This window comes from Nanorana parkeri, unplaced genomic scaffold (genome assembly GCF_000935625.1).
Source record: "Nanorana parkeri isolate BGI_ZX_2015 unplaced genomic scaffold, ASM93562v1 scaffold758, whole genome shotgun sequence".
NCBI classification, from domain to species: domain Eukaryota; kingdom Metazoa; phylum Chordata; class Amphibia; order Anura; family Dicroglossidae; genus Nanorana; species Nanorana parkeri.
Genome location: NW_017307026.1, coordinates 167916 through 184761, shown reverse-complemented (window position 1 = coordinate 184761; position 16846 = coordinate 167916). Strand labels below are relative to the sequence as shown.

The following is a 16846-nucleotide window of genomic DNA, read 5'->3' as shown; positions in this document are numbered from 1 at the left end:
GAGACACACACGCCGCCAGAGCCGATTGCTCCCTGCCCGGCGGCATGCGTTCTCTCATAACAAACACACCTCCACCCTCCAGCTCCCTCCTTGCCCTCTCATGGTCCAACAGCTGTGTGTCAGCCTTCACATCCATTTCCCCAGCCAAGCTTTTTCCATGCCAGCAGTAATGGTTGTTCCTATTTAGGAATAGGTTCCCCAGCTGCCATTAGCCCTTGGCACACATAAATAAGCACAGGACGACGGTTGTTCTCCTCAGCCATTACTACATCACGGCTTCATATGGACACCTCCTCCTTATAGACCGATAAACCTCGCACCAAGTCATCCTACTACACAGGACCTCTGGATTTCCACCATCACCTTCGCCGCTGACATTACATCTGCCCTTACCAAACGAGTCTCTACACTCCACACCTTGATTCTATTGTATGTGATTTCTCACTTCTCCATCGTTCTCCATTTGTGTTCCCGCTGACCCCCTACCACCCAAACCAGGAAGGACCGCACCTTATCGCTTCCACATCACTGTCAAGCCAGTCGGACCACTCCAATAACCAACCAGGCTTCATCGATTGGTCCACAACAATTTATTTCCCTGGTCGTGGCGCTTCCTTTCTCCCTTTTTTGTGCATTAGATGATGCCTTCTTTCAATTGACTGCTGCAGTGTCAGTATGCAGAATCTGGTTATTTCAGTGTCACAGTAGCATTAGTTTGTAGATAAGTATAACCATATAGGTTATGATGAGAATAAAGCAAGGCCAGGAAGGGAGAATAAAGCAATCATAAAGACCATACTCTAATCATTGCATACCACAGTAAAGTGTTCTTAGAACAGAAAGTATTCACGTCCCATTCCATCACATATGCTAAAAATAAAAGGATTATTGCTCATTGCAAGACATTTGGCAGAGTCATGCAGATCATTGCTTTATGCCCCTTTGGCCAGATGCACATCCAGACCCTCTGGTGTACAGTTCAAATATAGCATAATATTATAGAGCCATTTATTTCAAACTGCAGTGCCTTCTCACCATAACCTGTATGGCCATACTGACCCAAGCCTTACTCTATAGACGCCTTAGCTGTGTATTATGACCCGAAGCGATACTCCAACAGAAGATAAGGGACCAGTACATAAAAAGACTTACGTGTATTTTTGCAATTGGTGTATCAGCGACTTGATCTGTAAGGAAATTCAAGGAATTTTAGACAATCCGTAGATTCTTATTTTCACGCTTGTCTTGTTAGTACATTGTGAGAAAATACAAGGATAAAGGAAATGGTCGGTTGCTTGGAGCAATGCAGGCAGTTCTTTTGGACACTTGTATAAATGGTGCCCAGCAGTCTATCTGCACTGCATACATTTCATCTATGTTGTTAGCCCAGATATAACATTCCTACATTTTGTTATTGCAGGTGTTGCTGTCAGCAGTCGTGTGTCCACAAAAATCCAACAGTTACTTAATACGTTAAAGCGACCAAAAAGACCACCATTGAAAGAGTTTTTCGTGGATGATTTTGAAGAGATTGTTGAAGGTAACTTGAATCTCTGATATGGAATGCCTGAACATAGTATTTTGTTTTGTGCCATGAGTTAAAGCTTGAGATGTATTTTTTTCACAGTTCCCAGGCCAGACCCCAACCAACCAAAACCAGAAGGTCGTCAGATGACTCCGGTGAAGGGAGAGCCTCTAGGAGTGGTGTGTAATTGGCCTCCATCCATTGAAGCTGCCTTGCAACGGTGGGGCACAACGCAAGCTAAATGTTACTGTCTCTCAGCTCTGGATGCGACGGGGAAACCTGTCTACACACTAACGTATGGTAAGCAAAGATGAAAGGAAACAGTAATATATTTTAGTAATGATATATTATTTTCTTAAACCGTTTCTACGATTGTTAGATAGACACTTTGTTTTACAAATGAACATTTATAAGGGGCTGTACCTGGGCACTGTTGGACTTTATGATTGTGGGATCTGTATATAATGTGCCCAACTGCGGTGGTATAGCCTGGCCCGGAAGACTCATTTGTGAGTAAGCCCTGTGAGCTGAGCATTGGGAGTTACTTCTTTTATTAGAACGATTGGACACCATTACTATCCCCTTTTATGTGCTGGTTTTCACAGAAAGGGTTAAAATGCTGAGGAATTCAATGCTGCATCATTAGGTGGAGTGTCTCGCACATATGCACTCTTTTCCCACCATTCAGCGGGAGGTAGCACATTCCTGCTACTGTGCCCACATGGTTTCACTTGAATTAGACCTTGCTGCCACCTACAAGGACAATTAGTCTGGCCATTGATCCTCTCTTGCTTTTAACAGTCGGTTCGGAAGTACTTATGGTTTTACCTTGTATTCTGAGCAAAGCTGTCCCTGCCAAGTAGTTCAACATGTCGGATTCCAAACACAAGGGGAGCAATCTTATTGGATCCCTCCAGCTAACAGTTCCAGGGACACCTATAGTGCTCTCTCTTAAAAACCTGGCACTGACAGTCTCTACATTCCTCAGAGTCTTCCTTAACTCAGTTAGGGTGGCCCCCTCCTGAGCCGTATTCTGGGAGTTGTTTACTACAAAAGTACTAAAAGTCCAATTCCCGGAAGATCTACCATCACACATGAGACATAAAATAAACTTTTATCTCAGGAATTATTGTGTATGGTGTATCTTTTTTTAAATTTACCTTTTTAAATTTAGATCTGTACCAGCATTTTGCGGTCTTGTTCCAGAGATCTCTAGCCCTCCATTCTTTAAGACATTTGTACAGGGTGCCCCCTCTGCCTCCTGCATGATCACCCCTCTCTGTGGGATTTGAATGTGGTTCTTTCAGCACTTCAGAAATTGCCCTTTCAACATTTTAGGCATTTTACTCTTTCTACACTTACAAGATTGTTTTCTTTGCCGCCATCCTTGCTGTGAGGCATGTGTGCGAACTGGCAGCCTTGACTTAAAAAGAACCTTCTGTGGTCTTGCATAGAGACCAGGTATTTTTGAGGCCCAGAATCTGTTTCTTCTAGGGATGCACCGATACCGGTTTTTTGATATCGAGCACGAGTACCGATATTTTTTTTTTCGGGACTGTCCGATACCGGAAGTCCCTGATGACAAGAGAACATGGAGCCGGCTTCCCGGCCAATCAGGAAGCTGGGCAGTGTGTAATGACTCGCCACCTGGCTTCCTAATACCGGAAGTTTCGATATCGGGAGCATTTGGGCGAGTATGAGCACTTGCCCAAATACTCAATACCAATACTAGTATCGGTGCATCCCCTAGTTTTTCCTTAAGGTGATTTCAGCCTTTCACCTCAAGCAGAACATACTTCCCTCCCTCTCTCATACTCTAGTACATCTGAAGGAAATTTCCCGTCATTGTCTAGATGTAGTTCCTACTATACAAGTCTTACCTTGCAACCCTTTTATTTAGGACTCTCCTTTGTCATCCCAGATGGTCCCCACAAAGAAGAACCAGCTTATTGCTCCACCATTTCTTGGTGGCTCAGACCGATTATTGTTCAAACCTATGGTCCCAAAGATTAAGTTCAATCCTTTATTGTCAAAACACAATTTACAAGGTCTGTGAGTACCTCCTGGGCTTTTTGGCAGCAGACAACTGTTTCACAGATTTCCAAGGCTTCCATCTAATCTTCTGTTCACACATTCCCCAAGTTTCACCAGGTGGATGTTTAAGCATAATCAGATGCCAGATTTTGGTATAAAATCTTTCAGGCAGCATTTTGCGCTGAAGGCAGTGCCCAGTTTTTTTCTGTTTTATAGTAGCATTTTGTTTGCTGTGTTGCCAACCCCTCAGTTGGACTGCTTTTGTAACAATGATATGCCAAATGTCTCTGAATCCTATATCCCTCAAGGAGCAAGAAAGAAAATGGAGTTTTTGCGCTTCCTTAAAAAAGCACTTTACCCACCAATTTAATGTCCCCAAAATAGTTACTGTCAAGGTTGCCAGTGTGCCTATTTCAGCTCTCAACCAAACTTTTATGCCCTCAAATGGCTGGTGTCATAGCTGATCACATGTGCAGCACCATGGCCACTGCATTCTAAGTAGAGGCTAAGATGGCACCTTCCTTGGCTGTAATAGGATAAAAGGTTGTAGGTTCAGTTAGCAATAGAATTAATAGCAGAACTAAAGAGTTGGTATTGTCTGAAACAAGGGGATTTCTTTAGTTAGCATTATTCTGTGACAGGGCATTTTATCCAAGAGATATTTATGTGCTGTGTGACTTGTTTTTATTCCTTTTGTTCAATTGAACTAGTACATTAAATAATCCTCGATGGAGCCTTCACTGTTATTAATCAATAAATGGTGTGCTCTCTGATCGTTATCAGCAAACTTTAGCACATGGAGACAAAGCAGGACACTCCATAGTGTACTATGTAAAATCATATGAAGTTTGATATAAGAAAATATACTCACAAACTTAAATGATAAAAAAGCTTCCAAGGAGGTAAATCTCTCCTAATACAAATTACAGTGCTACCATCTTTCAGTTAAATCCCCAAACTCCCAAACTTAGTAGTTTTAAAACGGAGAGTGTGAGGTTGAATTGTTATTATAATTCACTACTTGGCCATCTCTTGACCCCCCCTTCAATCCCCCAAACCCCATGTGCTCAATATGGTCAAAGTAGTATTAAACTCTCAATTTTCTTAAAATGTTTGCCCAAGCACTTAAAGTAATCATGTTTCTGAACATCTGACAGCTGGCTCCAACTCTCTCAGCTTCACTTCCTTGAACTTCCTGTATGATCACAAGGGGCAGCAGAGTCTCCAACAACTGTTCATCTACTAGCTTGGAGACAGGAGTGGGGAGGAGGGAGTGCAGTGTCTTGTCATGCTGTGTATGTTTGCTTTTGTTTGCCGAGACACACACAGCTTACTAGCACACACAAGGGTGGCTCTATAGGACCCTAAAACAGGATATCGGGGCCAGTTCTCAGGGGACTAGCTGATTATGCAGGAAACTAAAACTTTTTAACGTCAAGGAGCAGCATCAATTGTAAGTAATTTAATCAGCATTAGAATTAGGTTAAAAACATTTTGACTTTGATTCATCTTTAATTGGAGTTTAATTCATTGAAGATTACATGGAGTTCCCATGCTATGTACCAACTTGAACTTACTTGAAAATTTTGGATAGAGTGAAGACGTGTTAAAATGTTTTTTTTCTTACTTTGTTGTCTTTGAACCCATTGGGGAGATTTTCCCCACATCTGGTTCTTTGGTGCCCTTACAAGATATATGTTGCAGTTGTCACTGGGACAGGAGAGCACAGATGGGAATAAAAACATTGTTTGAAGTTCTAACCCTTCCTCACTTTAGTGAAAATTGGAGAGATTTCTTCTCATTACCTGTGCAGAAAGTTCTCCAAACACACACACACACACACACACACACACACACACACACACACTACTGGTAGTAATAAAAAGCTGAGTGGCTGTAAGCATTTTTGCACTTGAACTGTAATTGTGACAATTCTTATGTTTCAGGCAAGCTGTGGACCAGAAGTGTGAGGTTGGCATACACTCTACTCAACAAACTGGGAACCAAAAATGAACAAGGGCTAAAACCAGGCGACAGGGTAATGTCACATTTTAGTTCAATAATATAGATGTGTGTTTTCATTGTTGTTTGTTTTCCTCATTCAGTCTTGATTTTACTTGCTTTGTGCTGATTCTCTAACTTGTGTTCTGACAAAAGCTACAGTTAAATTTTTCTTTATTGTTGATTCATGTCTATGAAGAGGTATAAGGTAAGAAAGCGCCGTGTCCCACTGGGAAGATTTACCTTCATTTCTGTACTGGAGACACTACAGGAAGTGCAATGAAAATCCTCTCTTAGGGCCTGTTCACATGAGTTTCAGGTCCGGATCAGGTGCGGAACTACAGACGCGGTGCTATGTGTTTTTGGTGCGTTCCGAGGGGCTGTCAGTATGTTAGCTGCAGTGCGTGTTTGACGCGTTTTTGACACGTTTTGCCTTTCCGGACTGTTTCCTGACCCCACAAAATGTGACATGCAGTATTTTTTCTGTCGTAACCTGGGCGCACGTGAGAACTGTAGCCCATAAAACACATAGGGATACATTGGGATGCATTTTTAGTGCAGGAGCGTACGGATCAGGTCAGCACAGAAAACGGACGTCGTGTGAACAGGCCCTTACCCCTTTGACTAAAAATCACAGCAGCATGCAGCTCTGCATGCTGATTTGAAATCCTCTTACATTTATTAGTTAAACAAACATGTTTTTCATTTGCTTACAAATAGAGTTAATCTACTTCCTGGTCCAGTTCTGGCACAAATTATGTATTGTGCCAAAGTGTTGCATCCTGGGAAGGTTACATCAGCAGACCATTGCTGGGAAATCTCTTCTGTAATCTCAGATCTCATGGAAAGGCATTTTCCTCCCTGAGATGATGTACATGGTCACATGTCCTAGAAATCCAGAAAGTAAATGGAGAGCTAGTAATCTGCCCTTAGTAAACATGGCCCAGAAGACTGGGAAATTAAATAGAAATAATGTATGCAAAGAATACAAAGCCGGCAATTATCTAGAAGTATGTGTTTGTAGATTGTCATTACTAAACATTTCTAAGGGTGTGTTTGTTAATTTTTTAAAGATTTGGGTAAAGTTCCGCTTTAAGCTGGCCACACTGCAGTTTATTGGCTGCAATCACTGTTCCCCAACAATTCAGCAGCTGAATAAAATCTAGCTTGTATTTAGTGGTTGTGTTGGACACGCCTCTGCTAAGCAGTTCGGCCTGGTTCACACCTGGGCGTTTTTCAGCGCTGATCGAAGCGCTGAAAAACGCTCAGCAAGGGAAATCCCATAATCTACTATGGGCATGGTTCCCACCTGGGCGTATTTCAGCCCTTGGAAACGTGCTGAAAAACACCCCACGCCCAAACAAATAGCACTTTGGGGCGTTTTTCAGCGCGTATCCATTGTTATTCCCGAGTGTGGCCCGGGGTTAACAAAGCGGTAACCCCGAGCCACACTCGGGAATACAGCGTAGGACTTACCTTGTCTGCGATCCTCGCTGTGTCCTCCAGCCGCTGCCGACTTCCGGGATCCGTCCCTTGCAAGCGGCCGCGTCGCAGGGGGGCGGAACCGGTGGGAAGTTTAAAAATTAAAAAAATTAAAAACCCCCCAAAAAAGAGAAAATAAAGGGAAAAAAATAAAATAAATCATACTGCCAGGGAGGTATAAAAACGCACGTTTCACTGGAAAAAAAAAAACGAGCAGAAAAAACGCGCCTACGGTACGCCCAGGTGTGAACCCAGCCGTAAGGTGCCCATACACTGCACGATTATCGTACAAGAATCGCAGGAAATCCCGCGATCGTATGATAGTGCAATGTATGGAAGGCGTGCAACCGTTTCTACTGTACGAGTATCTAGTATCCGTTTCTACTGTATTTTGAGCATGTTGGAAAACCAGCCGAGAATCGTACGATTTTCGGCTGGTTTTTAGCATGATCGAGAGATAGCTGCCGAACGGGCCCACTGCCCGTTTAGCATTGCAGTCATCGGAAACCCGCAGGGGGCGGGCTTGCGATGATCGCAAGTATGATCTGCCTGTCCAAGATGGGCAGATTGTACGTTTTTTTTAATTACTTTTCAACCCTCGCAAGACAGAAGTCTTGCAAGGGTTGTAAGGTGTATGGGCACCTTTAGAGAAGGGGTATAATCAGGGCTCAAATGAAAGGGACTGAGCTTAACTTCACTAACTGCCCATTAAATGTTCTATTCCTTACAAGTTCTGTATGCCAAAATGAAAATTCTTTCTGTATAACAATGACTGTCCCCAGGCAGTGTTTCACACGTTAGCTGTCTGTAATTTAGCCCCCTATAGTATGTTTAGTTTTTCTTGAGTGTTTACTGAACGGGCAGCTCAAGCAGAGCCGTGTCTTCTGACTTCATTCCTGATGGTTGAGAGTTCATGCACACAGGGACAGATCGAGAGGTATAGGCATACAGCGTAAAATACGCCTGTATTTGTGGAGCCTGGGAGCCTCTACTGCTGCATTTGTTTGTCTATAGGTATGTATGGACAGAAAATGCTCTACGCAGTTGTATGCTTGTAAACTCCCTCCGGCATTTACACATGGCTGTGCACAGGGGCAATTTCCCGAACGAGTAGCTTCTGTGTTCAAGAACTTAATTTGTGCATATGTAAATCCCGGTAATGGAGGATCTGCATATATACTCATGTACACCGTTTTCTGCCCTTATATTCCTATGGACAGAAAAATGCCGCTGGGGACCCTGTGTGCCGGAAATACAGGCATAATTTACACTGTATGCCTATAAGCCTGTATTTGCGCCCATGTGCATAAGCTGCTACATGTAGAAACTCCTCAAATGAATACTGCTGGTCTGTGGGGGGATAGTTCTCACTTGCCCTTTGGCTTTATTACCCAGAACAAGTATGCAGTTGAGTAAAGCTGGAGAAAAGTCACAAGTCCTTATCTGCATACTAGTTCACTTTCAATGACTCGGGGAACAGGAACAATTGACAGCCTTCCTACTAGCATTTTCAACCTCTATGTATCTCTCAGAACATGTTTTCTTTGAGAACAAAAGTAATCCTTCTGATAGATATACAGTTCATTTATTTTTAGGGATCTAGGTATCAGACTGAACGGCAGAAAGAGAGTTAACTGTGACATATGGATAGCCAGGAGATCTTTTCATTGTTACATGTTGGTATCGGCCGATCCTCTGTAGAGCTGGGATTCACCAAACAGAGCACAATGTATACCACTTTAACATGTTATATAATCTCTGTGTGCCATAGTAGTTGCTCTAGTGCTCCTTATCACTTCTGAGGGCTACCACTAAACATCTGACTGATGGATCAGACTGTTATTGGCTACCTTAGTGATTTTTTTTCCACCTTATTCGTAATATTCAGGAGTTTCAATAAAAATGTTTGTAATAGCTTTTGAAAGATCTTTTACAGAGCTTTAAATACAATCGCACTGGAATGGAAGTGGAATTGTCCTCATTTTTTGCTTGGCTTTTCTTTTATCTTTTGTAATTAGTCTGCCTCACTGTTTAAAGCTATGGCAACCAGAGCAACACAAACTGAGTTTATGATGTAAAAATACATTGGCAAAGGTTACCTCCAATAAAAAACCACATATCAAAATGATCAGTAGATCCACCTGAAGCTATAAGCGGATTTCAATTTTTCTGTCCTGATTAAGCTTAGCACCACCCCCTCCCTAGTTCAATCATCCCTATTGGTTATTTAATGTGATGGGCAATGTCATTCACCAACAGGGAGAGAGAGTGTAGATTTGCATGTAACTTCAGTTGCCTTTATCTCTGGATATAACGATAATCTTAACATGTGGTTTTCATTGAAGGCAGCCTGCTTAAGTGCAATTTTGTCATCATATACTCATCTTAAATTGCCTAGGGCTGTGACAGGTTTACTTAAATGTTTAGCTGTACAAATGCAGTCTTCTGAGAATATATATTTAATTTATAATCTCACTAATTTCCAGTTAGGAATGAAGAGAGCGTCTCATTGCTATGTTCCAATATGTCATGATATTAAAAATGATTTAAGTGATTACTATTCTCCAGCTGTGTGCCTAATTAGACTGAACGGTTCATCTACAGGCTTGTTTAATTATTGTTTAAGATGCATGTGATGAGCTTGTAGAAACAACAAAGTTTTCCAGCAGTATAATGGCAAACAGGTTTTACAGACATGATTTCACTAATAAGTGAATTGTATGTGCATGGCTTTTTGGATGTCTTTTTTTTCCCACTCTTAATGCCAGATGATTAGTTTATTACCATCTACATTCATTATTTTGATTAGTTTTTGTGTCTTGCTTTTATATACATGGTCATTCTGCTAACATTAAATCAGTAGTGCTGAACTAAATTTCGAAATCATGCTTTTATTATGAATCACTTCATGGACAACAGTGCACACTGCTAGACAAATACATTACTCTGCCTGCCATGTTTGGAGCTGCTTTGTTTCCTCCACCCTTGGAAAAGCATTGTGTCTGCCACTGACATTGCATCAACCACCTAAATGGCAGGATCGTGTCTTCCACCAATGTAGCAGCACTGTGTTCACATCATGTCTGCCACTGCTGCTAGCAGCTTTGTATCTGCCACTGGTGTAACAGCATCATGTTTGCCACCAGCATAGCAGCATTGCCCCTGCCACCTGCATAGCAGCATTGTGCTAGTTCACTGTGTGACAGCAGTATGGATCTCTTACCCATCTTTAACTTTCATATCACTGTACCAGCTGTGACACCATTGCACTGGCTGTAATTGTAGCATGACTTTGCTACTTTTTTCTTCACTACTGTGTGCTTATATTCTGACCAAACCATATTTTCCAACCTCCTGGTCTGCTGTAATTCATCATGAAACCCAATTGTATTGATTGCTTAAGGATGCATTCCACTTTGTCTTCCCCACTGCTAAAGAAAAGTAAAATCCCAAAACTGGCATGAGACAATCGAATAAAGATTGCAGATCATTTTTTTAATTCAACATTCTTCAAGCTTTCTTTACATTAGGCTTTCCTTTGCTTCTCTCTTACTATGTTTTCAGTGATAACTGTATTTTCTTTGTGTCTACCTTCTTATCCTATTACTGGCTGACCATGTGCATCCATGGGATGAGTATCTTCTTTTTCTAAAATATTTCTAGAGAGTGACTTGTATTACCCATTGTATACTTAAAGGGTCAGTCCACCCAGAAGTGGAATTCAGCTAAAGTTGAAGCATGGTGTGCTGAGTCACCCCTTAGCTTCTTTTATTTCTTGAGGTAAAAAAAATCTCCCTTCCATCATTCCAGGCACTGTTCCTGCACACTTTAGTTTATCTGGATCTCATGTTTTTTGATTTGTTCCCACTCCTTGTTGTATTCTGCCTGATAAAAAGGAAGTTGAAAATCCAGCATGGAGAGTTGGCCCGCTATGCAGATCTAGGACCTCAAGCATGGATTTTACCATTTACTAAAGAAGTATAGGACGCATTTAAGTGGTTTCATTCCTTCTACCAAAAACTGATAACAGTTTTGAGTGGGCTGACACTTTTAAAGCAATCTGGGTATATCATGTGCTTCATTTTGTTGTATTTTCTTAGGTTCTGCACACATGGGAGTTCTTAGGTCCCTATTTACTTCACAATGCGCCTGCGTTGCATAGGTCTTTTATAAAATGCAAACGTTGTTGTGAATCCTTTGGCAATGAAAAACACACTACAGCAGGTATATAGTGCAGAACCTTGAGGTGCACATACCTGTAGCTGCCTCTATACGCTGCTTTTATAAGCCAAATTATAGGTCATTCTGCCTTCTGCAACTTCCCACCCTCACACATTGCTGTTGGCCCATCACTATGATTAGTAGGAATGTGCAAGAGGCAGGAAAAGGTTCTGCACTATCTGGAATTGTGAAAGCTTTTCCTGTCAATATGGCTAGAGATTTCCTCGTAAAAGTAAGATATTAGAGCTTTCTGAAGGTGTGTGAACTTCTCTTTAACGCTCAGTGACCCCTTTCATAGCTAGGCGTATTGCATATGCGCGTCTGTCGCGCGGTTTTTTACCGCGATTCGCTGTAAAAAAGTTGCGCGACAAACGCACGTTTCCGAAGGCTACTTGGCTGTATCCCAATGGAAACGCTCAACAAAACGGCCCAAAGTAGTACATGTACTTTTTCAGGCGTGGGCCGTTTTGTAGCGCCAAGGAGGGAACGAGACCATTGAATACAATGGGATTTATATTTTTGAGCGTTTTGTAGAGCGTTCGTCGAGCGTAGAACGCGCTACAAAACGTTCAGGTGTGAACGAGGGCTAAGTTTTTTTTTTTCTGCAATTAGGAGAGTGATGTAACTGTAATCTGATGGGAAAAAACACTGGAAGAGTATAAATGCTCAGTAGTCGGTAACAATTTATTGAACATTTGGTGTGGTTAAAGATAACTGGTGTTGGTAATGGCATCGAATAGAGTTGTCAAAATGGACATGCTTTGGTTTACATTTGAGCTTTCTATACACCCCATTTCCTGCTTTAAGGTATAATTATTCCCTGGGATGGTGGGTGCCTGGTCATTTTGGGACACTTTGGGTTATAAAGCACTAAGTGCAATCCTGTGCTGTTGCATTGCGTTTGGTCTTGTCTTCAGTGTTTTTCTACAGCCATTTATTTAAAAGAACTAAGTACAAACAAGTCTCTATATAAGGTCTGCAGTTAGATTGCATAAAGCTTTGACTTTGAAATTTAAGTCAGCCTGTACATTACCATTTGTGTCCAGGAAATTAGAATGCAATGTATAGCTGTATCTTTCATTAGAAGAAGTAATGCTGGAATTTTAGTAACACTTTTGTATATGCATTTTAAAACCTACTTTGTCTGAATATTAATATTACACAATGCTTTTCTTTCAGGTTGCCCTGGTTTATCCCAATAATGATCCAGTCATGTTTATGGTAGCATTTTATGGCTGTCTCCTGGCAGAAGTTATCCCAGTGCCGATTGAGGTACCTCTTACAAGAAAGGTAACGATAAAATGTGGAGTTATGCTGGACAGGCTGTCAGGCCATCAGTCACTTGATGGCCATTACAAAGCAGCCATCTCCTGGCCATTTACGTTTTGCCAGTAATTGTACCTAAGATGTAATTCCAGCACAATAATGAATGGCATGAAAACAGAGGAAATTCATTCATTATTTATGTTCATGTAATTTTCCTGAATAATTGGCAATATAATCTAGTCTGAACCTTTTTATTACTATAAAGCTAAGTGCACCCAGAAATTATTACAAACATGCACAGTATTTTATGCACTAAAAAGCTAACAAGATGGTTTTAAAACAATATATATCTATTTATATGCTCTCATTTAAATTCCTTTGGTCCTATTAGAGGTTACAGAGTCAGGTGACTGACCATGTCAATTTAGATGATTTATTTGTTACCATAGACATACTGTTAGGGAATATCCAAAGCATTTCAGTGCTAACTTAGATACATAATTCATCTTGGGTGTTATATGCCAGCCCTCTAGCCCTGTTCAGGGGTGGATATGAACAGCTCCAGTGGTATCCTTCTAATCATAATATGTACAGGCCATTTAAGCTGCCCTCTGAAGCCTAGCAAGGTCTGATCCAGACTTACGCTGCTTTGTTCATCTATCCTGTGGGCTCACAATCTTCAGGAAGTTAAGTGGGGTAAGTTGAGCAGATGATGTCTCCAGTAGGAACAAGGTATTGGTTGCATATTGGATAAATCAATTTATTAACACATTTTCAGGTTTTGCGGCATAAGGGCACTGTCATGGCCTATATTAAAATAATTTTTTGACTGACTCAACATTTTATTGGTCACTTTCAATGGTTATTTACTATCTATGTGTTTATATGTGTTTATATATGCATTACATCAGTCCAACTGGTGTTTAACTTTGCTGAACATTGGTAGGCTGAAGCATCTTCTACATATCATATCTTCCACTATTTTGTTTTGACCATTATGATGGGTTTCACACTTGCTGCAGTTCTTCATTTACTTGACATTACAGAGAATGTAGAATCTGTGACACTAACGTCTGTGCCTTTGTTTTATACGCATACATAAAACTAACAAAGTACAGAAAGATGATTCAATTATCTGCTGCTGGAAATGTTTTTGCAATCTTCAGTCACCCTTTTTTCAACACAAAGAGGACATATACCTTTAACGATGCAAGTGCTGAGGGCATCGGCTCAGGAAGTTGGGAGTTACTGCAATAGGGGGTAGTGGCACTCGGCCATCACTTGGAAGGTGTGATCATTCTATGTGCTTGCCAATTTATTGCAGGCCTGGATTTGCCAAAATATTTTTAGGCATCTGATTATTTTTCATGGAAGACACTATATATTGCATCAAACCAGAGTTTCAAGTTACTATAATGTGCCAAAATAGGAAAAGTTTATTTGTCCTGTGATTAACGCTCACACTACTTTGTGACAAGACACCCACACATCCATTAGCATCACATTCGGTAGTGTTTATTTAGGTGTCGGATGTAGTTCACAAAATTGTCATCTCTCATCACCTTAAATGTGAGTTGAAGGGTATGTCCAGGCAAAACCTTTTATTTGTTTTTGATTAGCGCCAGGAAGGATCAGAACACTTATTTTATTTTTGCTGGGATTCTGGAATTTTTTAAAGAGATTTGCCTTTACTTACTGTCACAGTGACACCGGTTTCATCAGACAGAAAGTCTGCAACACTGACAGCAATAAAAAGATGAAGGGGGTTCTAGCCTTCCCCCGCTAAAAAAAAAAAGTCTGCCTCTTCTACTGTTCAAGATTTTCTCTCTCTTCCTGTTTAGTTGAAAATGTTGTCACCATGATAGTAAGTGGGGGTGGGGGGGGGGAATCTCTGTAACCGAGCCCTGAATAGAAGTAAAACCCCTCACAGGTTGTAATCCTTCCGTACTCTATCCAAAAAAACACCAACAATTTTTGTCTGAATATACACTTTCAGCTATTCTAGTTGGTGAGCTCTAGAACAGTATTGTCTAATCTTTCCAGATCATACATGTTTATTCGGTGATTTGTCCCATCTTTGTCTTCCAAAGACGCTTTGTCTACTCTTCAGAACATGAATTTTCAATTGCAATCATAACCTTGTCAAGTGACAATTAATGCACTTAGTGGTTGGTGACTTCTCTAGCTTACTTTAAGTATATTTTTATTTTTTACAAACTTCTTTTTTTTCTTTCTGGAGAGCTGACTTTTTAGTTAGTTTTTACAATGTTCCATCATCTTTTCTCTGCATATCCGGTTCATGGAATGTAATCACAGGAAATGATAGGCAAATAAACACCCCTGCAAACCAACCCTATTAATATCAATGCAATGTACTTCTAGGGGTGTAACATTTTCATCCTTCTTTTTTTCTTCATAAACAGGATGCTGGTGGGCATCAGATTGGATTCCTGCTGGGAAGCTGTGGTGTAAAGCTTGCTCTTACCACAGAAGTTTGCTTAAAAGGACTGCCAAAAACACAGAATGGAGAAATTGTGCAATTCAAGGGTACGCTGATGCATTTCTCTGCTTTTAGTTTACTCAACTCAGTAATATTCTTTACACCATAAGGCAGTTTGAAAGTAAAAATGGTAAAAGTCTACAAACATCCAGCAGTTTTGGAAGAGGAGAACCAATTTATTTGTGCATGTAGAAAAAGGAACATTGAAGACTATGTTATGACAATGACTACTGCATATTTTTAGCTTCAGCTAGAAGGGTATGAAAGATATATGTTTGCTTGTATTAGTGTAGACACAGAGCAGGAAGAGCATAGTCATCAAAGTATTAGTGACCACCCCTAATTTACAAAGAAAAGTGTAGATGTTGCCCACATAAATCGTTTCAAGTGAGGAAGAAAGATAAAACCTTTTTGATAAAGACCGCCATCCTAGTTCATGTTTGTGTGGCCTCTGTTTATACTGGCTATACTTTTCTCATGTTCGTAGTACAGCAGAACAGAGAAGGTTTGAAGTTTACTGTCGGAAACGTCTTTTAACCTATCTGTAAGTGATCTGACCAAGTAAAACAAATCATGGTTGCTCAGGGTCACTAAACATATGCAATTCAGCTTTGTACCATCTTGTTGAATACGCCTGATTTATTAGAGAATGCATAGCTGGGAGTATCGCTTTGTTTAGAGACTTAGGCTCCATTTGCCCATGTGCAGTTGCCAGTGGTAAACCTCACTTTACCACTTGGAAAATATTAACCTGTTGAAACACTGTTTGTTTCATTTCCCAGTTGTTGGCACACAATTTCAGACCCATAGAAATTAACATACCGTATATACTCGAGTATAAGCCGAGTTTTTCAGCCCATTTTTTGTGCTGAAAAGTGCCCCCCTCGGCTTATACTCGAGTCAGCGTCTCGAGCTGGTCAGGTTTGTTCTTACTTACCTCGCCGAGCGTCTTTTTTTGTGGTAAAATTAGGTACCTCGGCTTATATTCGGGACGGCTTATACTCGAGTATATACGGTATGAGGAATTTGTCTTTTTTATATAAAGAAATGAAAAATGCTGAAGGAAAAAAGAATGCATGTGTACAATGTACACAAATGCAGGTACTTTTTAATTTCCAGTATGTGAAGCGATATTTAGTATTACTAATGCATCTGTTATTACAAGAGCCTATATACACAAAAAAGAGACCTGGTAAGTGACTTAAAGTATAATTAAATCCTCCGTTTTTGTGCATATATCTACTGCTAGCGAGCAGTAGATCTATGCAAAACGTTTTTTTTTTTTTAAACACTTTAAAAGCGGTTTAAACTTACCTGTGCCTTCCCCACGCATTCCCATCCGAAGCAGCCGCAACGGATCTTGGGGCGGGTGCATGCGCAGGTCAGATTTTCGGCCGGGAGGCGAGGAGAGACACAAGGTAAGTATATGAACGGCGTGCACCCGCATGCAGACACCGCGGGACAGGAAGTGCCAGCAAGCAGTCAGCGCTTGATCGGAGACCCACAGCAGCGCTGGAGAGAAGGCTGAAAACGACAGGAAAGAAGAAGAAGGAGTTCGGATTAAGAGACATCATTTACGTTAAGTGCTTACATTAACATTGGGGGGAGGGAAAAAAACGTATCCTTTAATGTCACTTTAAGCTAACCACACACGTTACAATCCAATTGTACATTCTCCTTCAGATCTTCCAACAACTATGTAGTGCAAGGGCCTGTCTGATTGGATATAAATTGGTTGGAGAGATTAGGCAGATGCTCATATTACATAGTTTTGCTAGATCTAAAGTTGATTGTATATACAGATATATAGTGAGCCT

At 40.9% G+C, this 16846-nt stretch overlaps 1 protein-coding gene across 1 annotated transcript in view; it reads left to right on the top strand.

The window, feature by feature from the left end:
- DIP2B (disco interacting protein 2 homolog B) overlaps positions 1 to 16846 on the top strand; it is a 181664-nt gene that overhangs the window by 125775 nt on the left and 39043 nt on the right. The window contains exons 7-11 of the mRNA XM_018564543.1: positions 1421 to 1540; positions 1628 to 1825; positions 5506 to 5597; positions 12443 to 12553; positions 14953 to 15076. Coding sequence (XP_018420045.1) covers positions 1421 to 1540; positions 1628 to 1825; positions 5506 to 5597; positions 12443 to 12553; positions 14953 to 15076 — 645 coding nt within the window. The remainder of the gene's footprint in view (positions 1 to 1420; positions 1541 to 1627; positions 1826 to 5505; positions 5598 to 12442; positions 12554 to 14952; positions 15077 to 16846) is intronic.